The sequence below is a fragment of the Monodelphis domestica genome, chromosome 6, assembly GCF_027887165.1.
Source record: "Monodelphis domestica isolate mMonDom1 chromosome 6, mMonDom1.pri, whole genome shotgun sequence".
NCBI lineage: Eukaryota > Metazoa > Chordata > Mammalia > Didelphimorphia > Didelphidae > Monodelphis > Monodelphis domestica.
This window is the reverse complement of record NC_077232.1, coordinates 162882-184584: the sequence shown is the minus strand read 5'-3', so window position 1 is coordinate 184584 and position 21703 is coordinate 162882. Positions and strand designations below refer to the sequence as shown.

The following is a 21703-nucleotide window of genomic DNA, read 5'->3' as shown; positions in this document are numbered from 1 at the left end:
CAAATGAGGGCAGCCCCTCATTTTACAAGGGTTTTTTGCCCCCACAAAGAGCGCAGCTATGAGTGTTCCTGTACAAGTCCTTTTCCTTCTGATCTCTCTGGGGCACATCTCCGCAGTGTTCTGGCTGGCTCAAAGGGCAGACACGCTGGCCATAGTTGTTTGGGGTTTCTTGGCAGAGCTTGGAAGGGCCTCCCGATTCCTTCTCTCCCTGGCACACCCCGAAGCTGCCCAGGTCTGGCTTTGAGTCCTGCTCCCATGTGAGTGGCCCAAACTGGCTGCCTTGAACGTTGGAGGAGAAAGAAGCCAGTTTGGGCGGCCCAGTCCGGGGGCTTCGGGGGCTGCAGGGGTCGCTCCTCCGGAGTCTGGCCGGCCATCTGCAGGTTCTGGCCCAACGACTCTTGGGCGACGCCAGCGGGGTCCGGGAACAGCCCCGACCCAGCATTGCTCAACGTTTCCGAGGGAGGGCGGGGGAGGGGGGCTTGCTGGGCTCCCTCCCTCCTCCCGGCCCCCTGCTTTCCCGGTGGGGCGGGGCCAGAGGGGGAGGGCGGCTCCCGGCCTCGCCCCGCCCCGGCCCGGAGCCTTTTCTAACTGTGCCTCGACCGCCGGGACCTGCCTGCTGCGCTGCGCTCCCCGCCGCTGCCAGGCGCCCCAGCCTCCTCGGAAGGAACCTCCTCGCCTCTGCGCGCGCGAGCCATGGCTGAGCACACGGTCATCACCATGTCCGGCGCGGGCCCGGAGAAGGGGCTCGGCCGGGACCCCCCGCGGGACTACCTGCTCCTGTCCCTCTTCAACATCCTGCTCCTGGGGAACCCGTGCTGCCTCAGCTTCGTGGCGCTCGTCTACTCCGTCAAGGTAGCGGCGGCTCCCCGCCTCCCTCCCCGTCTGGTGCCCCCGGAATGCCTGCGAGCCCCTCGGGGAGGCGTTCTTGCCCGGAGCCGCCCTGCAGGGGCTTCTGGAACGCTGGGCACATCCGGGGTGTCAGGAGCACCAAGCCGGGTCCTCCCTCCCCCATCGACTGCGCCAGGAGGGGGGAAGGTGGGGGACAGCAGGCCTTTCCTCTGAGAGGGGCCCCGGGGTGGGGGAGGGCCCCCTGGAGGCAGCACCCAGGGTGAGGGTTAGCTGGGGAGTGTCCAGAAGGGAAGAGGGCAGCCTGGGAGAAGTAGAGACCAGAGCTGGCCCGAGGGGAGGGAGAGAGCTGGCCAGGAATGTGTGTGTGTCCCTGGATCCACATGTGTGTGCAGGCTGTGTGCTCTCGCTCTCGCCCATCAGTCCGTCTGGGCCTTCCCCCTATGTAAGGAGTTTGGGCTTGGCTCTGTGGGCAATGGGGAGCCATGGCAGGCCTTAGGCAGAGAGCTGAAGCCCAGCACCTCCCCCTGCAGCAGCTTTTCGGGGAGGAGAGGGAGGAAGTTGGAGCGAGCCTGGGCTAGGCAGGACCGTGGGAATGGCGGGGACCGAGATCCTTGGCCATCCTTGGCCGTTGGGGGAAGCCGGAGGCCGCGGGGTGTGTGCCAGGGCTCCGGAGGACAGTGCAGCCAAGCAGAGAGCCTGTCTGGGGCTCAGAATACAGCTGGAGCCGGGGAAGGGCCTGGAGGGAGCATCGTGGAAGCCCCGAGAGTGGCTGAAGACCAGGGCCGAGTCGGGGGGAAGAATCTCCCCCTGGGAGGGGGAGGTAGGCTGGGCTGGATCCCCAGGGGGAGCGGGAGGGAGGGAGGAGGGCTGTGGGCTGGGGACTCCCGAGGGCGCAGCCTGCTCCCAGGCCTTCCTCCTTCTGCTCCTTTCAAAGCTCTGCCCGAGCCCCAGAACTGCAGGCTCAGTGCAGCTCCTGCTCCTGGGCCCCCTGGGGTGGGGGTCCTCGTGCCCATTGGAAAGGTGGGGAGACTGAGGCTGCAGGAGTCTCACTGTGTGCCTTTTTAGTCCAGGGACCGGAAGCTGGTCGGGGACATGGATGGCGCCTTGACCTACGCCAAGACCTCCAGACAGATGAACATCTGCGCCGTCGTGCTCAACGTGCTGCTGCTCATCATCTTCCTCATCCTCTTCTTCGTCTACATGGTTCCCATCCTCAGGAACCTGTACCAGCCGCACTAGAGGCCTCCCGCACTCTCCCCAGCCCAGAGCCCCTCCCCGAGCCACACCCCCTCCCCAGAATGCTCAGCGCCCGGCAAAGGGGGCGCGAAATAAAAGCTGGTGGAATCGGTCCCTGCGTTGGTGTGCCAGGGGCCCCCACAGGTCTCCGGGTCCCTCTGCTTCTCTCTGCCTCCCTTGGGGGGTGGGGAAAGGAGGGAGGGGCCTTGAGGGTGTCAGGTGGGGATCTGGACCCACAATTCACCGGGGCAGCTCGTGGCCCGGAGGTCCTGGGTTCCAATCCCTCCTTGGGCTCTTGGCCTGCCTTGCTCCTCAGGAGGGAGGGGCCCTGCCTTCCGGGGGTTGCCCAGGAATGAGCTCAAGTCTGGAAACTCTTCGGAGCCAACCAGGAGCCTCACTGATAACCCTGAGGGACTGGGTGGCCCCTCTCTGCTGGAGCCCCAGGGCAGAGCCCAGCAGGAAGCCAGCCTTGCCTGGATTTCCTTTAGGAAGCCTGCACTTGGGACTGGGGAACTCGGGAAGCTGCACTGCCTGAAAGCCCTGGCACAATCTATAGCTCCCTAGTTACCACCTGGGTGGGGAGGGGCCAGGGAGCACAAGATACCAGAAAACGACTGTCCAACACCCTTTCCACCTGGAACTGGGGAAAAGAATGAGGAAAAACCCTCAAGAAGTGGAAGCCTGAAAGGATGACGAGGGGAGAGAAACCCCAACTAGCAGAAGGGGGGCCCAGGGGTGACCCCGAGGAGGTGCTGGGCAGCCCCAGATGTTAGTCAAGTCCTGGATTGACATCCTGGCTCTGCTACATGCGTGACCTTGGGCAAGTCCTTTTGCCTCCCTGCCTCAGTTTCCCCCTGTAAAAACAGAAATGGGAGCTGATCCAGGCCCTCTAAAGGCTTCTTTCAATCCCACCTCTGATTGGTGCCTGATGGTGAATGTAGGGGGACCCTGGTCTGGCTAGGGGTACCTACCGTGCCCCAGAAGGCCTGGCAGCAGAGGCTCATCCTTGGGGCTTGATGGGAGTTAGAGAGGAGAAGGGGAGAAGGGCCAGCCTTCGGGATGGCACGTGCCTCTATCCTCACCCAGGGAGCCTCCCTCTTTCCCTGCGGGCAGCGGTATAGATGGGAACAGGTGGGTGGGGGGTTCCTCTGGGGAGCAGAGCTCTAGGAGTGGGGAGGGCCCCTTTCCCAGGATCCTGCTCTTCTGCTTCTGGGCTGCATCACCCTGGCCCGAGGCACCCTGGATCCTTGGCCCACCGACTCCTGAGGCCACAGGACGGGCTTGGGGAGGGGCCTGTGGCTCGTGCACACCCGGAGGCCACAGGGAGAAGGAAGTGGCGATTACCAAGGGCCACCTGGCTTCCTCAGGAGCAGGTCAGCAGGTCAAGGGTCCTGGCTTCCTCAGAGGAGCTGCAGGCAGGGGGTGGGGGGGCCACCTCTCCCCTGGGAGAGAAGGGCAAGAGGCCCACTAGGGGAGAAGCTGGGCAGACGCCAAGGACTCCTCTTGGGATTCCAAGCCAGAGGGCGGGAGGGAAGCACCCTGGCTGCTCACTCAGTGACAAGTCAAAGGAACCAAAGGGGTGCTTGGCCTTGAACCCACACCAGGGCCTGGGGGGGACTGTTGAGCCTGGGAGCTGCGTTCAGCTGACAGTGGAATGTCCCCACTAATTTCCCAGACTCTGAATCCATTGACTTCAGAAGGCAGAGTTTGAACCCAAGTCCTCTGACTGTAGATGAGGAAACTGCTGCCCCGGCACAAAGCCTCAGTTTCCTCCCTGAGCTGGGGTGGGGGTGGGGGGCTCCTTTGATCACCAACTCTCTGCTACTGGATTGGATGAACTCGACATGTCACAGAAATGAAGGTAGCCAGCGTGGGCCAGGCTAAGCCGTTGGTCCAAGGGCAGGGAAATGGGTACAGCAGGGTAGAGCAGAGAAGCTCTTTGCGGGGATCTCCTGGGAGGGCTTCGGGAGGACAGGAAGTGGAGGGGGGCGGGGACTTCCCAGAACTGGTCATTTTGAGCCACAACAGAGCAGGAGTCCTGGGAAGCCAAAAAGGCCCCAAGCTCACGCTCCCAGCCTGGGTGCTCAGGAAGTGGTTGCTGCTCCCCACACCAGGGTAGGCTTTGGCTGCCCCCCTCTTCCTGACCTGGATTTCCGGGAGAACTGGGGCCTGCCAGGCTGGGCCCGGCACTGTGCTAAACAGGATGTGGGGAGGGCCTGGCACACACCTCTGCTGCCCCCAGGGGAAGGGCTGAGGCATTCAGGGTTGCTCTGGAGGAGCTGAAGAGCAGCTCCCCACAATGCATTTGGGTAGAGGCCGGGAGTCTCCACTGGCCTTTGGATCGCCCTGGTGGTCAGTTGACTGCACTGAGGCTGCCGGGCCGGGCAAGGAGAAAGCCTGGGCAAAGGGAGAGGCACGTCTCAGGGAGGGAAGTGCAGAGGGAGTTCCAAAAGCTTGCCTGGCTGCAGGGCCAGCCCGATGGGCCTGGTTCATGGGCAGCTCCATTCCATTCTGCTCTCAAATAGGAGGCTAAAGATCCAGCTGTGGAGGCTGGTGGAAATGGGAGGCTGTCCTGCAAGGGCCCGAGCCAGGGAAGGCAGCCAGGGCAGGAGGCTGGGCTGGAGAGGGACTCTGGTCACTGGGACGCAGGAATAGCAGTGGTGCATTGTGGGTGATGGCCAGGTCATGGACCTTTTGGGCTTCTCTACAGGTGGACGGGAGGGGCAGAAAGTGGGAACTGGGAGGCCGGGACGTTGGAGGGGTGTTCGGGTCCGAGTGGACGAGCACCCCAAGGAGCACCTGGAGACAACACAATTGAGGCAAGGGGAGTCTATCGCTAGTGCCGGGGAAGCCGAGTCAGTGGAGTTTATATGGGTTAACGCAGTCACAGCATTTCCTGGAACATTGTTAGTTAATGATTCCGGCTGGGCCAGCAGACAGACAGGACGGGTGGCCAGTCGCTGGCCCACCGGAGGCCGTGTTGGCACCCCCGGGGGCCCTGTAGCTCCTGGCCCCACACATGCCCAGTGCAGTCAGTGGATCATTTACTACATAACGGGGAGGAGGAGGCTGAGGCAGGCCTAGAAGGCAGGAGGCCCAGCAGGGTCTAGAGGAGGTGAGGGCGGGCTGGTGGAGGCAGGAGAGCCGTGGGATGGGGAGAAAAGTTGGTGTTGGTGGCCTGGGGGCCCTGTGGAAGGGCAGCTGGGAGCCAGGTGGGGCGAAGGAGGGGGATGAGGCCCACCCCAGGGTGCTCTCAGCCTGAGGATCAGGGAGGGTGCCAGGCCGGGCAGGCTGAGGGACTGTGGGGGAGGGGCAGCAGGAGCAGCCTGGAAGGAAATGGAGCCAGGGGCAGCCTGAGGGTCTTCTGTTTCTCCAGGGCTGAGGAAGGCCAGGCAGGGATCCCGCGGGCACCTGGCTCCGTCCCCAGGGTGTCCAGGCTTCTGCTGGCCGGCCCAGGAGCCTGCAGCTGGGCCTCCCTTGGAGAGCCCGCATTGGTGAAGCTCCAGGCAACAGCCTGGTGCGGACCGGGCTCAGGCAATGGGGTTAAGTGACTTGGCCAGGGTCACTCAGCTAGGCCCGCCCCAGGACCTCTTGCCTCCAGGCCCCGCTCTAGCCACTGGGCAGCCTCGCTGCAGCTCCAAGGAGAGGGCCCTGAGGCGCCTGGCGGGATTCCAGCACCGAGCTGCCCTGGACAGTTCCTTTCCCTCCGCTGCCGGAGGGCGAATGGGGGCGGGGTGGAAGAGCGCCCCGGGGTCGCGCAGGCCCGACGCCGCGGCCCTGGTCCCGCCCGGCGTCTCCCGTTTTAGGGATCCAGAGAGGGGAGGGGCCGGCCGGGGGTCGGTCTGGTGGCTCTCCGAGGAACCCTGTTCAGAGCGCAGAGCCGGAGCGAGCCTCCGCCCAGGAGGCGGGGCGAAAGCGGCAGCGGCAGCCGCGGGCCCGGAGAGGCGCGTGGAAAAGCCGTTACTCCTCGGTTCGCTCCCGAAGCAAGAAAAGGGCGGGATTTGCGGAAGTGGCTAGTGGGGCTGCGGAAGGTGGGCTCGGGGTTGGCGGCCAGAGGATAAGGCGCATGCGCCACCTCTGTCAGTCTGCCCTTCTGGGAAGAGAACGGGGGTGGGTGGGTGTGTGTGTCTGAATAGCGAACGAAGCCGACGGGCACAAAGCCGGCGCCCAGGCCGCAGTCTGCAAGGTTCCCCGGGAGATTTGAACCCAAGACCTCGGCCTCGAAACAGCACGGGGAAGGCCGAGAGAGCTTTGGACAGAAAGAGGGAGGGCTGGGAGGTCCAACAAGCGGGGCGGGAGTGTGGAGAGAAAAGAGCGCCCCGGGGAAGCCCGGCCGCCCCCAGGCGAGGAGAAGCCGGAGAGTTCGCGCAGCCCGCAGACTGCACGGGGGCGCCCGTTTGAAGGCCGCAGGGATGGCGGGGGACCGTCGAGAGAATTGCCACCGGGAGCTCGGGGTGGGGCTGCCTCGGCCCGGCTGCACAGGAGAAAGTGGACTCCCTGGCCCGGGAAGGGGCCTCGGGGAGGGCTGGCTCTGGCTCGTGGGCGGCCGCAGTCCTCCGTTCCGCTCGCATCCACAATTCCCGACCGCCAAGCCTGTCCGAGCACTTGAGGCCAGGCGTGCCAGTGGGACTCAGTTTATCTCCGCCCGCTCGGAACCCGGGGCGGGAACACACGGTATCGGGACGGATGGAGACAGTGGGCGGGCCGTGTGAGGAGGGGCTGCCGGCAAGCGGGAGGTGGGGAGGAGGAGTGAAGAGGGTCGGGGCCAGATCCCGCTGGGCTCCGAGCGCACCCTGGTGGCCGCTGCTGAGATTGCACCTGGCTTCCCCCTTGCTCTGGGAATGCGCGTGGCTCCGCGGGAGGGCGCACCTCCACCCCGCCCGTCAGCTACCCAGAAGGGAAAGGAGTCTGGAAATCGGGGGCCACAGCGGCAGCTCTGTCGGCCCGAGGGAGGCAGCGAGGAGCCGCCGCACATCAAAGCCAACCTCAAACCCTCCGCCACAGCGCTGCGCCCTCCTCAGCTTCCCTCGGCTCTCGGACAGGGCAGGAAAAGGCGAACCAGCCAGTTCGACGGTGCGCGCTGCTAGGGCCAAGGGCTCCGGGCCTTGATCTCCTGCTGGGCTTCGGGGGGTGCCGGGGCTGGCTCAGTGGCTAGAGAGCCTGGCTTCCGATCTGGCCTCAGAGATTCCTAGCTGTGTGACCCTGGGCAAGTCACTTAACCCCTTACTGCGGCTCCCCCGGATTCAGCAGCCATTCTAAGGCAGAAGACTTGGGAGCCCCCTCAGCGGTCCAGGGAGCAGCCACTTTCCTCTGCCCCCCTGGGGCTCGTCGGGGGAATATGCTTGTGAGGGGGGAGCTCATTGGCCAAGACCCCCAGGGGCCTCCTGGGAAGAGCAGGCTGGAGCTGCAGGAGAGGCGCCCCTTCGTGGGGGCTGGGAAGTCTCCCCCCCCTTCTCCTGGGGGAAAGCTGGAGAGGGGGAGGTAGGGCTTTGGGAGGGGCTCCCAAGGGGAACCGGGAGGAGAGTTTCCTCCAGGGAAGTCCCCCCCCCATCAAAGACGTGTGTGTGTGGGAAGGGGACGCTCTTGGGGAGAGGCCGAGAGGGGCGCAAAGCCGTTAGTCAGGAAGCCGTGCTGGGGACGCCCGGGAGGTCTCTCGACCGTCTGGGCAGAGGTGGTCCCGCCCCGCGGCCTCTTTCCGAGGATGGTGTGGTTTGTGGCTCCGGGCGGCCCCCCGCGCTCCAGCGCCAGCCTGTCATTTGCCATTCTACCCAGAGGCCCGCGGGGCTCGGCCGGGCCTTATAAAGGGCCGGGCAGCCCCCCTCCCCGGAGCTGCGTCGCCTGAGCTCGTCGGGGAGATACGGGACTCGAACCCATGGACACGTCGTACCCCCGCGGGGAGCCTCTGCCCATGACGCCTCGCGGCCCTGAGCCCGGCGCGGCCACCGTGATCCCTGTGGGCCCGCCGCGGCCCCCGAGGGACCACCTGGTCTGGTCCGTCTTCAACACCCTGTACCTGAACCTGTGCTGCCTGGGCTTCCTGGCCTTGGCCTATTCCATCAAGGTAGGGGTGGGGGCGGGCGGGACCCCCGAGGCAGGACGGGGGTGGCGGTGTCTTCAATCGCCCCTGGGCGTGGCCCCGGCCTTTCTCCCCCTCCCCCTTTGGGCGGGAGGCAGAGCAAAGCTTAAGTGGAAAAAGACGCCCCCCCCACTGCTTCCGGGCAATGGGGAGCCGCGGGGTGTTCCGGATCCCGAGTGCGGGTCGGGCCGTCTTAGGGGCTTTAATGGTTCGTCCCTGCCCAGGCCCGGGACCAGAAGGTGGCCGGAGACCTGGAAGCGGCGCAGCGCCTCGGCTCCAAGGCCAAGTGCTACAACATCCTGGCCACGGTGTGGACGCTGCTCCTGCCCCTGCTGCTCGTGGCGCTGGTGGTGACGGGAGCCCTGCACCTATCCCGCCTGGCCCAGGGCTCCATGAGCTACTTCAGCGTCAAGTTCCACGATGCGGATTATGACTGAGCCGTCGGGGGACCCCGCCCCGCCCCCAATCTCTCCCGAAAGACCCAGGCGTCCCCCTTCCTCCCCCCGCAGTCTCGGGCTGAAGGAGAGCCGCCCCTCTGCCTGAGGCTTCTCCTGGCAAGTGGCTCCCCTCCCTGCACCCTAACCTAACCTTCCAGGCTTCCCGCCTCCCGCCCCCAGCCGGCGTCTCGGCTCGGGGTCCGAGGGTCTAACACGCGGGCACGCCGCCCGGGGGTGGTGTAGACACTGGGGGCTCCCGCTGCGCTCCTTCCTGCTCCGTGCCGCTGACCACTGGGAGAGGGGCCCACGTAGCGTCCCTGCCCAGGCTGTGGTGGGCCGGGCCGCCCCTAATTACAGGGTGGCACCTTCCCTACAGCCCGCCCAGCCGGGCTCAGCACCCCCCGCCCCCCACTCGGCTCTGTCCAACCCCTCTTCTGGGCGTGTCCCGGCCGGCAGCCGCCCTCTTCCACGCTGGGATTCTGGAAGGCCCGAATTGTGCCCCTCCCGCACACAGTAGGTGCTCAATAAAGGACTGACCCACGGAAGGGACTCGAGCCTGTTTCCAACTGCCCGAGCTTACTCCTGGGGGGGGGGGGGCGGAAGAGGGGTCCAGGGAGGCTCACTGGGGCCGCCAACGTTTATTGAGTCTGGGAAGGCATGGGCGGGGCCAGGTGAGGGCAGGCAGGCCTTGAATGCCGCCGTCAGGACTGGAGGCGGCGCTCCCTAAGTCGGTGGGGGCCCCCAGGTTCTACACCGGCGCCCTCTGGATCCTCCCGGCAGCGGCGGGGAAGGAGATCTCGAGTCCTGAGGGGGAGCCGCAGACTCAGAACGGGGGAGGCGGGCCAGCACCCCCCCCCCCCCCCCGCATCGCCGGGGCTGAGCCTTACCCACGGGCAGGGGGAGCCGCTGCCCAGAAGGCCGCAGCTCCACCTCCAGGGGCGGGGCCCCGGGGCCCTCCGAGGCCGTCACTTCGATGGTCACCGCCTCCTCGGAGAAGTGCAGGCGGAGCTTGTGGCCCAGATAGGAGACCCCCGGGAGCCGCACGGAGAGAACCGGGGCCGAGCACGCGGGGTCGAAGAGCAGGCCGGCCCTGGTGATCCTGGCGGGGGCGTGCCGGGTGAGAGCGACCGCGAGACCCGGAGCCCCCCGTCCCGCCCCCTCCCCGCTCCCCGCCCCGCGCACCTGAGGCCGGTGAAGCCGAACAGCACCGCCTGCAGGAAGCCCCCCATCCCGGTCAGGAAGTTCACAGCGCCCGAGCCGTCCGCGTTCTCCGTCCACACCTACGAGGACAATCCCAGGCGCTCCTCCCTGCCCGGCCCGCCGGCCCCGCCCGCCCCACCCGCGCGGAGCCTCACCTTGAAGGGCTCCGAGATGTTGGAGAAGCACTTCCGGAGCTGTTCCTGGGCCTTCTGGGGCTCCTTCAGCTCCAGCCAGCCCACAGCAAACATGCTCTGGGGGAGGGGCGCCCGGCCGGCCCTCAGCAGGCCCCGAGGCCCCGCCCGGCCAGCCCCGCCCCCAGGCCCGGCCCCGCCCCCTTACCCAGGACATCGCGGGGCCCCGGCACGAGGTCGCAGCTTCGTACGCCTCCAGGTTCGCCCTCCGGACCTCGGGGCTCAGGCCGTAGGGCACGGGGTAGCCCAGGAGCACCACGTCGGCCTGCTTGACCGTCTGTCCTGCGCGGCACCCGGGAGGGAGCTCGGGCTTAGCGGGCCCCGCCCACAGCGTGACGCCCCCAGAGGTCGCAAAGGCGGCCAAGCGCAGCGCTCACCAGGCTCGTAGCCGTCGAACTCCGGGTGGTAGTTCCGCTCCGCGTCGAAGGGCACCTTCATCTTCTCGGCCACCGTCACCCACAGGTCGGGCACTGGCCGGCCCAGGTCCCGGGCCAGCTCGGCGGCGAAGCGCAGGCTGCGGGGGGCGGGGCCGGGCGTGAGGCGGGGCTCGGGCGGGGCGGGCCTCCCGCTCCGCCTCCCGACGGGGAGACTCACCCGGTCTGAGCCAAGACGTTGGTGTAGACGGAGTTGTTGACCCCGGGGTGGTACTCGTCAGGGGGCATCACCCCTGGGGGAGGGAAGGGGCGGGGCTCTGAGCGAGCTGGCCGGGCCCCCGGCCGCCCGGCCCGGCCCTCCTGCCGGCCCTCACCTCGGAGGTGGTAGTTCTGCTCCTCCGGGCACCACGTGACCCGGCTACACCAGAAGTCGGCCACAGCGCGGACCACGTCCCAGCCCCCCGCCTCGCAGAAAAGCTGCATGTCCTGGGGAGGGATGGCAGTGGGGCGAGGCCCGCTGGCCAGCCACCCTCCTCCCCTCCCCCTGGCGCCTCGGCTGTACCTGCGTGGCCTGGTAATAGAGCTGAAAGGCCAGCAGCACCGCCCCGTTCACGTGGATCTCTTGGGTCCCGTAGATCTCCTCAGGGCACACCTCTCTGCCCGAAATGGCGCTTTCCCAGGCAAACTTGGCACCCTGAGGAGGGAGGAGGGCGAGGGGCGTCGAGGATGGAACCCAGCCGGCTTGAGTTCCCCCCTCCCTTCAGTCCCTTAAGTCTTTGGGCCCAGCACTTAGTGAGGCTTCAAAGAGGAGGGCACGGCCTAGGCAAAAGTGTGGAGGTCAGGAGTCAGCCAGTGGGAAAGGCTGGACCCTGCTGATGAATTGGTTGCCACCTCAAGCCACCACTGAAGCTTTTAGCAGAGGTACGACCCCAGCAGTCCTGGCCTCCTCTTCTTTGGAGCCAGACCTTCCATCTCAGAATCAATCCTGGGCGGAAGATGCTGGGGGATAAGTGACTTGCCCAGGGCCCCACAGCCAAGAGGCCCTGGACGCCCACCTGAAATCCCAGCAGCTCGGCGTTGGCCAAGGCCCCGGCCAGCGTCCGGATTCGGTACTCCAGGATGCTCCGGGCTGCGGTGGGCTCCAACAGGAGGATGCTGGGAAACATCCAGACGTCCTGGGGCAAAGAGGAGGGGCTGGCCTCAGGGGGAGGGGCAGCGCCCGGTGCGGGCGGGGCTGCGGGCCTGCGCTCACCTGGTGCTCACCTGGTCCCAGAAGACGTGGCCCCAGTAGCACTGGCCGAAGCCCCCGTTGGAGAGTCCGCCAGGGCTGAGCCCGTGGAAGGGCTCCGGGCAGCCCGGGGGCGGGAGCGCGCTGAGCGTGTAGTAGAGGCACCCCCGCAGGGCCTGCCTCAGGGCGAGGGGCCCCTCCAGGTCCGCGGCCCAGGCCTCCCACAGCTCCGCCCAGGCCGCCGAGTGGCGCGGGAACAGGGTGCCGGCCGCGCGCATGCTCAGGGCCTCCAGGAACTGGGCCTCGGCCTGCGCCCGGCTGCCCGCCACCAGCGTCAGGAAGTCCCACGTGCGCTCCTGCTCGTCCGCCGCCAGGCTCAGCGTGAGCGGCACCGGCATCCACAGCAGGTGCACCTCGGCCAGGGCGCAGCCGGGCTGCTCGGGGACCAGCGTGCGTCCGTGCAGGTACCTGGGCGGGCAGAGCAGCGGCTGCTCCCGGGCCCTCCGCGCCCGTCGCCCCGCCCCGCCCCCCGCCCCCCCACGCACCGAGCACCCCGGAAGTCGGGGCCCGCCTGCAAGGCTACGTCCGGGCTGTGCGGGCTGAAGTCAGCCTGGAGGCGCACCGTGATGGGCCGCCCCGTGCTGGGGCCGCAGCGCCCGAGGTCCACGCTGAGCACGAGCAGGCGCGGAAGGGCGCGGTGGGCGTACACTCGCTGCCGGGCCCAGAAGTCGGCGCCCTGCAGGCTGTGGACAAAAGTACCTGGGGGGGGGGCGGGGGCGGGGCCGCGGGGAGGAGGTGTGAAGGCGGGGCCGGAAGTCGTGGGATCGCGGGTGGAAGGGGCGCTTGGGGAAGGCGGGCGGGGCTGCGGGGAGGGGGTCCGAGAAGCAGTGGGATCGCGCTGCGCCCGGGAGCCCAGGCAGCGAGGGGCGGCCCACCTGTCTTCGTGTCCAGCGCGAAGGTCTCCCGGGCGGCGGGGGCCAGCAGCCGGACGTTGAGGGGGCTCGGGAGGTGGGCGCGGTGCGTGTCGGGCCCGGCCCCGTTGTACACGCCGCTCACGTGCAGGGCGTCCCTGTACACCTGGGTGCCCACGCACGCACTGGTCACGGGGGCCAGGAGGCGGGGGTCCTCGGGCAGGGAGCGGCAGCTGAACACGGTGGGGTCGTCCTCCATCTGCGAGCTGCTGCGGGCTGCTGCGGGCGGGAGGGCCCCGAGGTCCCGCTAGGGCGCCCAGCTGCCCGGTCTTAGGAAGGGCCCCCGCCCCTTCTGGGCGGCTGGCGCTCGCAGGCCCGTCTAGGCCCGGGGGGAGGGCAGCCTCCGGACCCTCGGAGCGCCCCTAACCCGGGGAGTTACCTGGCGCGCTAGCGGGAAGCCTTGCTGGGCGGGCAGAGGCAGAGGCCGAGGCCGGGGCCCCTCCCCCACGTCCTCCACGTCACGGGGCAGGAAACTGGCCCCGAGTGCCGGGATCCTCCTCCCTGCCCAGCCGGGCCAGCCCAGTTCCCGGGGTCCCCTGGCTGCTCTCCAGCTCCGCGCGGTTAGCGTCCTTGGCTCCTCCGGGTTGATTCTACGAGCGGCTCTTTAGGGGCTCAGGAGCTTCAGATCGCGAAATAGCCAGGGCGGGGAGTCTGGGGAGCCCGGGCGCTGCGACTCCGCCCCCCGCCCCGCCCCGCCCCGGCCGCGCCAGCCTGTCCGGGGCGGGGTTTCTAATCCCATAAGTGGAGTAGGAAGGCTGAGCCAGGAGGAGGGCCGGGCCTATGCAAAGGCCCAGAGGTGGGAAATGAAGTCGGGAGCCCGGTATGCCCTGTCTGTGCCTTTGGTGAAGAGGACGAAGGGAGGCTGCAGCCACCCCCGGTTCGCTTTGGGGTTTCCCTTCCTTAAAATGCGGGGTCACTAGATCTGGACAGGCGGCGAAGAGAAGCCTGGGGCCCAGCCGGCCCTGCTCTCAAAGCTGGCCGGTCCACCGCGCTCTCTAGCTAAGTGACCCGGCGGCAGCCCGGAGCCTGGTGGCCAGAAGCCCCGAGTTCCAGTCCCGCTGCAGACGGTGGGCCGGATCCAGTCGCCTCAGTTGGCAGACGCCGTCCCGGCACACAGTCGGTGTCCTCTAAGTGTCCCGTCCTTGCCCTCCTTCCCTCTTCCTGCTCGGGGTGAAGCAGCAGGGGAGGGCTCTGGGGCTGCTCTCCCCGGGGCGGCCAGTAGGGCGGCGCTCTGCACTCGGAAGAGGGGAGCCAGCAGGCCCCGCCCCCTCCTCAGGCGCCCACGTGGAGTCGGGAGATGGACAGACCTCCTCTGGGGATCTGCGCCAAAAGCGGCTGGGCCTAGGCCTGGGGCGGCCGCGGCTACCCCCCCCCCCCCTTCCTCCTCCCCGCAGAGGCCCCTGCTGGCCAGACGGGGGCGCATCCCTTCTTCCCGAAAAGCTGGGCCCAGGCCACCCGCTTCCCCCGGCTTTCCCCGCCCCTCCGGACGGGCCCCAGGCACCCCCCAGGGTGGGCGAGGGAGGGGTCCCGGGGAGGCGGGGGCTGGAGGGCCTGCACCCTCCTTCCCTCGACTTCCTTCTGACCGGCTGTAAAATGGGGACACCGGCAGCGGTGAGCCTCCCTTCTGCCGAGTGACCCTGGACAAGTCACTCCCCCGCTTCCTCAGTTTCCTCATCTGCTCCGCAGGAGGCTCCAGCAAAGAAGAAAGAGGAAGTGATCGGAGAGGATGGAGGAGAGCCAGGGGAGGCAGACAGGGAGAGGAAAAGGTGGGTGGAGGGGAGGGTCCTGAGAACCAAGAAGATCCGAATTCGAACCCTGCTCCAGGCTCCTCTCCAGCACCACGGACAGCAGACCCAGGCCTCCCCCATCGGGCTAGAGGAGAGGGGCGGGGGTCCCGCGTCTGTGCCAGCGGGCCCAGAGGTCTGGAAGAGTCACGGAGAGGGAGCCCAGGGGGAAACTGAGGCTTGTCCGGGCCACTGCTATTGGAGAAAACGGATCAGGAGCCCCAGGCTCTCTCCGCTGCCAGGGGCGCGTCCTGCCCTCCCACCGGGCCTGTGACACCCACGCCGGACCCGCCGCCGCCCGATCCCCCCTCCTCCCTCCCCCCTCCGATTGTCCCTCACGCTCTGGCCGCCGCCTCCTCCCTCCCTGGCCACGGCGGTGCCAGGCCTCCTCCCCCTCCCCAGACCCAAGCCGGTAATTAGGGGCATTACAGGAGGAAGGGATTAGGCCGGCCCATCCCAAAGCCCGCCGCTGGCACCCCTGGCTGCCCCCTTCGTAGCGGATCTTGGGCTTGGCCCGGGCCCTGCCCGCTCTGGCCAACGGCGGGGGGTGGGGAGAGCCCGAGCCCCATTTCAAGTGGCGCCCCCTCCCCCCTCCGTTCCGCCCCGTCCCCACTGCTCGCTGGCTTCTCCCGGAAGGCAGGGACGTGGCGCCCGCCCTGGCATTGGCTCTGGGCAGCCCCTCGCCCTGGCACAACGCAGTGATGCCCGCTGCAGAGGGCCAGAATGGCCTCCTGGGGCTTTGGGGGGAGCGCGGGCTGCTGGGAGTCCAGACCCCGAAGCCCTCCTTTTACACGAGGACAGGAGCCCGGGCAAAGGCGCAGGGGGCGGGGCCTCGCCTCGGGATGGCCGACGCGATGGGGGCGGCCCCCAGGCCCGCTCTCCCAGCATGCCCCGGGCCTGGGGTCTCTTTGCCTCCAGGCCAGGCGCCAAGGCCTGCAGGTTAGGGAGCGTGGGGCCCTGGGCCCTGCTGGGGGGATGGGAAGGCCGTCCCCTGGCCCGCCCTCCCCTGCCTGGCATCTGGCAGCGGCCTCCCGTCCCGTGACAGGGACAGCTGCAACGGGCACAGCCCGGGAAGGTCAGACGCTGAAGGGCCCTTCCTAGTGGACAGACGGACGAGCCCCGAGGCCCACCGCACACCATGTCCGCGCTGACCGGGGCCGCCAGGCTGCTCCGGGCCCCCCTGAGAAGCCTCACGCTTCCCCGGGCCCACATCTCGGCCCGGCCGGCCAGGGATCCCACCAGCTCCGGAGTGAGTGACCGTGGGGCAGGGGGAGGGTGTGCCAGGGACCCCCAAAGGCGCTAGGGCCCGGGCGGCTGGGCTGGCCCTTTCTCTGCCCTGGGGGGCCGGGAGGACGTGGGGAGAGCCGGCACCCAGAGAGGCCCCACCCCGGCCTGCCCTTCCCCCGTGCCAGGCCGCAGGGTCTGAAGGTGACTGGGGGGGGGAGGGGAGGGCTGGCAGAGAAGGGAGGGGCAGCTGTGCTGCCGGCTGGGCTCGTCCCTTCCCAGACAAGGGCACGTGGCGCCCAGCCGGCGCTTAATGGTGCCCCTCCGCCCCTCCCCCAGGAGCAGGCTGCTGCCTTGCTGGTCACCTTCGTCACCTTCCTGGGCCCCCCCGGATGGATCCTGGCGCACTTCGACAGCTACAAGCAGGGCTCCGCCTAGCGGGCGGCCCGCAGACGCTGCCCGGAGCCGCTCAATAAAGCTCTCTCGCACCCACAGCCGCCTCGGCGCCTCTGTGACCCCCGCCCGGGGCGGGCCTTTATTGGAGCAGGGTTCTCGCCGCGGGGGGCACAGGGGGGGGCACAGGGGGGGGGCGGCCTAGGTCAGGATGTCGTGGGCCTGGTGCTCCACCAGCATCTCCATGCTCTTCACGTCGGTGCACCAGAACTCCAGGCGGTCCTTCATGCCCTTGATCTGGGGACGAGGGTGGAGCTCAGACGGGGCGGGGAGCCAGGCCGGAGGGCCCTCCCACGCTGGGACGCCCTCCCCAGGGCCGGGAGCAGCACACCCAAGGGATCTGGGCCCGGGCACACACAGTGCCTGGGGAGGGAGTCCAGCCCCACCCCCCCGCCCCCCCCAGCCAGAGGGTCTGGTGGCCGTACCTGCTGCACATCCAGCACCCGAGGCTGGACCCAGGTCATGTGGACGCGCTTGTCCACCTCATCGATGCTGCCCTTCACCAGACCCACCGAAAGGGCCTTCATCACCAGCAGCTCCACCTGTGCAAAGGGCAGGGGGGGCTGGGGTGAGCGGGGAGGGGGCCGGGGGCGTGGCAGCAGGTGTGGCAGCGGGCGTGGCAGGCTCACCTCGTTCACCTTCACCTTGGCGCTCTGGGCGATCTCCTCAAAGGTCAGCTGCCGGTGGTTGGCCGGACGCGTGAAGGTCATCTGAAAGGCCGAGGGGGCCGGTTGGGGTCTGCCCGGACAGCGGGGCCGGCCCGCCCCTCACCCTACCCTGCGCCCCGGCTCACCTCCATGAGGCACAGCAGCTGGATCTTCTGCAGCAGCAGCACTTCGTTGGCGGCCAGATCGGGCTGGAAGGGAGGAGGCAGACAAGTGGCCCCTCGGCCTGCCTCGGACCGGCCCCCCGAGGAGCCCCCCGGCGCCCCCCCTCACCTGCTGGCCCCAGGCCGGCTTCAGGGTCTGGAATCTCTCCACGTTGCCGCTGTTGAAGGCGTAGAGCGTGTCGATGAGCCACTGGCGGTCCGTGTTCCTCAGGGAGTCCAGCACGGGGTGCATGAGCTGCGGCCCAACAGACGGGCTTGGCGGAGGCCGGCCTCGCTGCTCCCCCCCCCCCCCCCCGCCTCGCTGCTCCCCCCCGTGGGCCTCACTACTCCCCCCCCTGCCTCGCTGCCCCCCCCCGTGGGCCTCACTACCCCCCCCTGCTGCTCCCCCCGGCCTCGCTGCCCCCCCCTTGCTGCCCCCCCCCCGTGGGCCTCACTACCCCCCCCTGCTGCCCCCCCCCCCCCGGCCCAACTCACCAGCTCCCCAAAGTTGTAGACGCCTTCGCCGAGAAGTCCCGCCAGGCCCAGCGTGAAGGCTCTCTCCTGCTGCTCGGACACTGGAGGAGAGACCCCCGTCGGTGCGGCCCGGCCCGGCCTGCCCCCTGTGCCAGGACGGCTGCGAGGCTGGGCGGCGGGGGTCAAGTGACTTGTCCAAGCCCACCCGGCCAGGGAGCTGCCGGGACCTCCCGTCTCCAGGCCGGGCGCTGCCCTCGGGGGGCCGGAGGGAGGCAGTAAGAGGGCGGCCCAACAAGGAGGCCAAGTAGGGCGGGGAGGCTGGACGGAGGGCAGGAAGGGCAGTCCGAAGGCGGAGCCCTAGGCCCTCTGGGTAAGGAGGAAGCCCCTCCAGAACCCCCCAGCTGGGGCCTTGGCTCGGGGGCGGGTGACCATCCCCCAACCTGGCACTTCCAGCAGAGAAGGGAGAGGTGAGCAGGGGCAGGGCCAGCTACAACCCAGCGGGTGGCTCAGGCTCAGGAAGGTGAGGTCCTGGGTTCAAATCCTGGCTGAGTGACCCTAGGCAAATCACTGAACTCGGGCTACCTAGAAAGTATCTGCAGTGGACTCGGCCGTTACGACGGAAGGCAGAGGAGGGCGATGGGAAGCGCCTGAGGAAAGGAAAAGAAGCCCCCGAGCCCGCCTGCCCCCCACGCCCACGGAAGGGGTTGCTGGCCAGCCACGGAGGCGGCACAGAGCGCCTGCGCGCGCCAGTGGCTGGAGCCCTTCCCGGGAAGGGACGGCCTCCGAGGACCTACCCGGCAGGTCCTTCACGTCGATGCAGCCCAGGAAGCGCAGCGCGTCCTTGTAGTAGGCCGCGTGGTTGCCGATGGTCTGGTAGTACTTGCTCGAGAGGTCGTAGAAGCGGCTGTGCACGGAGGTCACGCCGGGGAGGTTGTGCAGCATCTCCTCGACATCCTCGATGGTCTCCTGCAGGCCGGGCCGGTGAGGGTCCCGCCTCGGCCCTCGGCCCGGGGGCTCAAGCAAGCCCCGCCCGCCCGCGCAGCCCTGACCGGCTCTGACCTGGGCCGCCGCCGCCCAGGGAGCCCGTCCTCACCTTGGTCACCTGCAGGTCGCCGATGTTCAGCTTCAGAGCCCCAATGGCCGTCTTGCACAAGATCACTGCCTCGTCGCTGCTTTTCACCTAGCGGGGAGGGGGAGAGCTCAGAGAGGGGCGCCCCGGGGAGTCCCTCGGACAAGGGGGCGCCCCTCGGACAAGGGGGCGCCCCTCGGACAAGGGGGAGTCCCTCGGACAAGGGGGAGTCCCTCGGACAAGGGGGCGCCCCTCGGACAAGGGGGCGTCCCTCGGACAAGGGGGCGCCCCTCGGACAAGGGGGCGCCCCTCGGACAAGGGGGAGTCCCTCGGACAAGGGGGCACCCCTCGGACAAGGGGGAGTCCCTCAGACAAGGGGGAGTCCCTCGGACAAGGGGGCGCCCCTCGGACAAGGGGGAGTCCCTCGGACAAGGGGGCGCCCCTCGGACAAGGGGGAGCCCCTCGGACAAGGGGGAGCCCCTCGGACAAGGGGGAGTCCCTCAGACAAGGAGGTGCCCTGGGGAGTCCCTTGGACAAGGGGGCGCCCCTCGGACAAGGGGGAGTCCCTCAGACAAGGAGGTGCCCCGGGGCGCCCCTCGGACAAGGGGGCGCCCCTCGGACAAGGGGGAGTCCCTCGGACAAGGGGGCGCCCCTCGGACAAGGGGGAGTCCCTCGGACAAGGGGGAGTCCCTCGGACAAGGGGGCGCCCCTCGGACAAGGGGGAGTCCCTCGGACAAGGGGGCGCCCCTCGGACAAGGGGGAGTCCCTCGGACAAGGGGGCGCCCCTCGCACGCTCGAGCTCAGACTTGCCTTTTCACGCGTCTTTTCCAGAAAGGTCAGCGCGACGTTCGGGTCTGCAGCAAACAGGAGGAGCCCGCGTTAGCCGAGCGCCCAGCTCCGAGGCCCCCCGGGGCGGGCCACACTCACCTGTCATCTGCCTCACCACGTGGAGGATGATCTCCACCAAGGACAGAGGGTTCACCCTGAAACGAAAAGAGCACGTCCAGCGCGGGCCTTCCCGAGGGCCGGCGCGAGCGCGAGGAGGGCGAGCGCGCGTTACCTGTGCTCGAACTCGCTGATGAAGTTTTCATAGAGCTGCAGAGCAAAGAAAGGGCGGCAGTTAGCCGATGCCGACTCGGCGCCCGAGTGTCCCGCAGGTCCCCGGAGCCAGTGGGGGGGCACGGCCCCCCCAGACTGTCAAGGAATGAACCTGGGCACAGCAGGGGGGCCTCAAGGAGAACTGGGCGGAGGGGGAGGGCCCCCCACTTCCGGAAGGAGGTGAATCTCAACTACGCTTTGTCACGCCAGTGATTCTTTGGGCGGAGAGGCGGGCGGGCCGTTCCGGTCTCCTTAGCGTGGCTGTGGCCTGCCTGGGGGCCTCTTCAGCTGTCCCTGCTGCCACAAACTGGGCAGGGGTCAGCCGTCGAGGGGGCCGGTCCCACGGCGTCCAGGGCTTGCCGAGAGGCCTCAGCCCCGGCCTGGGGTCCGACGTGCAGTCCTGACAAGGCGCCTGCGCAGACGCTCCGGGCAGGACGCTTCCGGGTTATTCCTGACCCGGCGAAGGCCGGCCGCGGCCCTCTACCAGGCTCCCAAGCCTCTGGGCGGCAGGCCTCGCACCCCCCAGCTCCTGCTCCCTCAAGGCCGCCTGAGGAGGCGCGGCTTGCTCCCCATTAAGCAAGCTCAAGTCCCGAGTTCGATCCTCGTGGAGAGGCTTCTGGGGCCCGGAAGGCCAACCCTAAGCACTAACTTGGCTATTCCGAAAGCCCGAGAGCCCCGGTTCGAGCAAATGAGTCGGAGGGAAAAGCGAGGAGAGCCAGAACCGGTTTGGAGACGCTTCCCTGCCTGGAAGAGGAGCTGCCGGGATAAGGCAGGAAGGGGTTGGGCGGCCAAGCAGATGATAAGCTTAATTACGGCTAAGTATGAAATTATGTGTTTCAGCTCAAGCCCCCAGAGTGTAATTATGGGATGATGTTATCAGTTGCCAGGAAAGGCATTGCGGACCGGTTTGCCGGGCATCCTGAAACAGCGGCCCGACCAGGGTTCCAGCCAAGCACCGGGCCTGGGCCCAGGCGCCATCCCCGGGAGGCCTTCAGCTGCTCCCACTTGCTGGGGACGGGCAGGGCGCAGAGGTGGCCGTCGTCAGGGGCAGCAGAAAGCGCCTTGTGTTTTGCCCCCAGCACTAAAGGGTGGTGTTTGCCCAGCGAGGGAGGTGGCTGCTATCAGAACAGGTCATCGGATCCCCAAGTAGAGACCTGGGCGGGCGGCGGCCCTTGGAATAGCCCCAGCCGGGCCAGGTTACGTAAAGATGGGGAAACAATGGGCCAGTGTTGGGCGCTCCACATCCGCTGGACACCGCGTGCCCCACGGAGAAGCCGAGGGCACAGCCCGACTGCTCCCTGGCCCCACTAAGACCCACTATCTGGGGCCTGAAGCTGTCCGGCTCCTCCCCCCCCCCAAGACAGGGAGGAGGGGGCAGGGGGCCTCGGTTTTTCTCCCCCATGACTGGGAGCTCCGCTTCCAGCTGACCCTCAGGGACCAACAGATGACAGGGCCAAAGGGCGGAGGAGCTTCTGCACAAGCAAAATCAATGCAACTAGAATTCAAAGGCAAACAGGGAAAGTCTTTGCCAAAGGCTGCCCAGGGGCCGGAAGGAACTGGGCACAGCAGGCCCCGAGGCAGAACGTGGCAGAGGAAAGGGCCAGAGGCAGAGAGAGAGAGGCCAGGAGGATGGAGGGTGAGGGCTGAGGCAGGGCCAGACACACAACGAAGCCCTGGAGGAGCCGCGGCCTTCGGCCCATCAAAGCGAATTCCGCGGGCGCCGTGCCCCTCTAGATCTGCCCCCCGGGGTGCTGTGGCCTCCCCGTGTGAGAAGCCCTTCCCGCGCCCTTTCTCCGTGGGGAAGCACGTTTCAGGTCAACCTTCCTCCGCCCCCACCCCGGGGGCTCCGACAGGCAGCGCCTCTCGGAACCCTTCAGCCCAGCCAAGCTCCGCCCCCCTCGGATTGGGGGAGCCCTGGGCCGCCCCCCACTTACCCGGATGAGCCCGTCGCCTTGGGCGAAGCAGGGGTCCTGCACGAAGTCCAGAATCTGGAGCGTGAGCTGGTGCCACAGCCTGGGGACACGGGGGAGCTCAGCGCCGGCCCCTCCCGGGGCGGCCGGTCCCCTCTCCCTCTCCTCTCCCCTCCCCCCCCATACTTTTTGGTGTAGAGCTCCTCGAGGCGGTGCCACACGGCGGCCTGGTCGGGCTCGGCGCTCTGGCTCTGCTGAAGGAAACCCGGCACGTCCTTCATGGCGGTGGCTCCGGCTCTGGCTCCGGGCGGGACGCTGAGG

At 68.3% G+C, this 21703-nt stretch overlaps 5 protein-coding genes across 6 annotated transcripts; 3 read left to right on the top strand and 2 right to left on the bottom strand.

The window, feature by feature from the left end:
• The first annotated feature begins 239 nt into the window (after positions 1-239).
• On the top strand, positions 240-2197 carry LOC103104756 (dispanin subfamily A member 2b-like). Of its 2 annotated transcripts, none has more exons than XM_007505840.3 (2): positions 240-852; positions 1915-2197. In XM_007505840.3, the coding sequence occupies exons 1-2, from the start codon at positions 694-696 to the stop codon at positions 2086-2088; spliced, it is 333 nt and encodes a 110-aa protein (XP_007505902.1). In that variant the 5' UTR covers positions 240-693; the 3' UTR covers positions 2089-2197. The 2 variants fall into 2 exon arrangements, with proteins under 2 accessions (XP_007505902.1, XP_016282552.1); XM_016427066.2 differs by having other exon boundaries at positions 603-1669.
• Positions 2198-5973: 3776 nt separating this feature from the next.
• Positions 5974-9152, top strand: IFITM5 (interferon induced transmembrane protein 5). Its single transcript, XM_001363778.4, has 2 exons — positions 5974-8146; positions 8386-9152. The coding sequence occupies exons 1-2, from the start codon at positions 7958-7960 to the stop codon at positions 8596-8598; spliced, it is 402 nt and encodes a 133-aa protein (XP_001363815.1). The 5' UTR covers positions 5974-7957; the 3' UTR covers positions 8599-9152.
• Positions 9153-9221: 69 nt separating this feature from the next.
• On the bottom strand, positions 9222-13864 carry PGGHG (protein-glucosylgalactosylhydroxylysine glucosidase). Its single transcript, XM_056801022.1, has 14 exons — positions 12942-13864; positions 12527-12781; positions 12137-12350; positions 11627-12059; positions 11419-11538; positions 10926-11057; positions 10738-10849; positions 10584-10656; positions 10367-10503; positions 10138-10271; positions 9954-10049; positions 9781-9878; positions 9486-9697; positions 9222-9402 (listed from the first exon to the last, which is right to left on the bottom strand). The coding sequence occupies exons 2-14, from the start codon at positions 12759-12761 to the stop codon at positions 9347-9349; spliced, it is 2052 nt and encodes a 683-aa protein (XP_056657000.1). The 5' UTR covers positions 12762-12781; positions 12942-13864; the 3' UTR covers positions 9222-9346.
• Positions 13865-15254: 1390 nt separating this feature from the next.
• On the top strand, positions 15255-16062 carry LOC103105219 (cytochrome c oxidase subunit 8B, mitochondrial-like). Its single transcript, XM_007505841.3, has 2 exons — positions 15255-15595; positions 15910-16062. The coding sequence occupies exons 1-2, from the start codon at positions 15485-15487 to the stop codon at positions 16006-16008; spliced, it is 210 nt and encodes a 69-aa protein (XP_007505903.1). The 5' UTR covers positions 15255-15484; the 3' UTR covers positions 16009-16062.
• An 8-nt stretch (positions 16063-16070) lies between these two features.
• On the bottom strand, positions 16071-21701 carry PSMD13 (proteasome 26S subunit, non-ATPase 13). Its single transcript, XM_056801024.1, has 13 exons — positions 21569-21701; positions 21407-21485; positions 19435-19469; positions 19302-19357; positions 19185-19228; positions 18399-18485; positions 18100-18271; positions 17327-17406; positions 16962-17087; positions 16817-16879; positions 16653-16733; positions 16449-16565; positions 16071-16260 (listed from the first exon to the last, which is right to left on the bottom strand). Exons 1-13 carry the CDS (start codon positions 21661-21663, stop codon positions 16165-16167), a joined length of 1131 nt encoding a protein of 376 aa, XP_056657002.1. The 5' UTR covers positions 21664-21701; the 3' UTR covers positions 16071-16164.
• Positions 21702-21703: the final 2 nt, after the last annotated feature.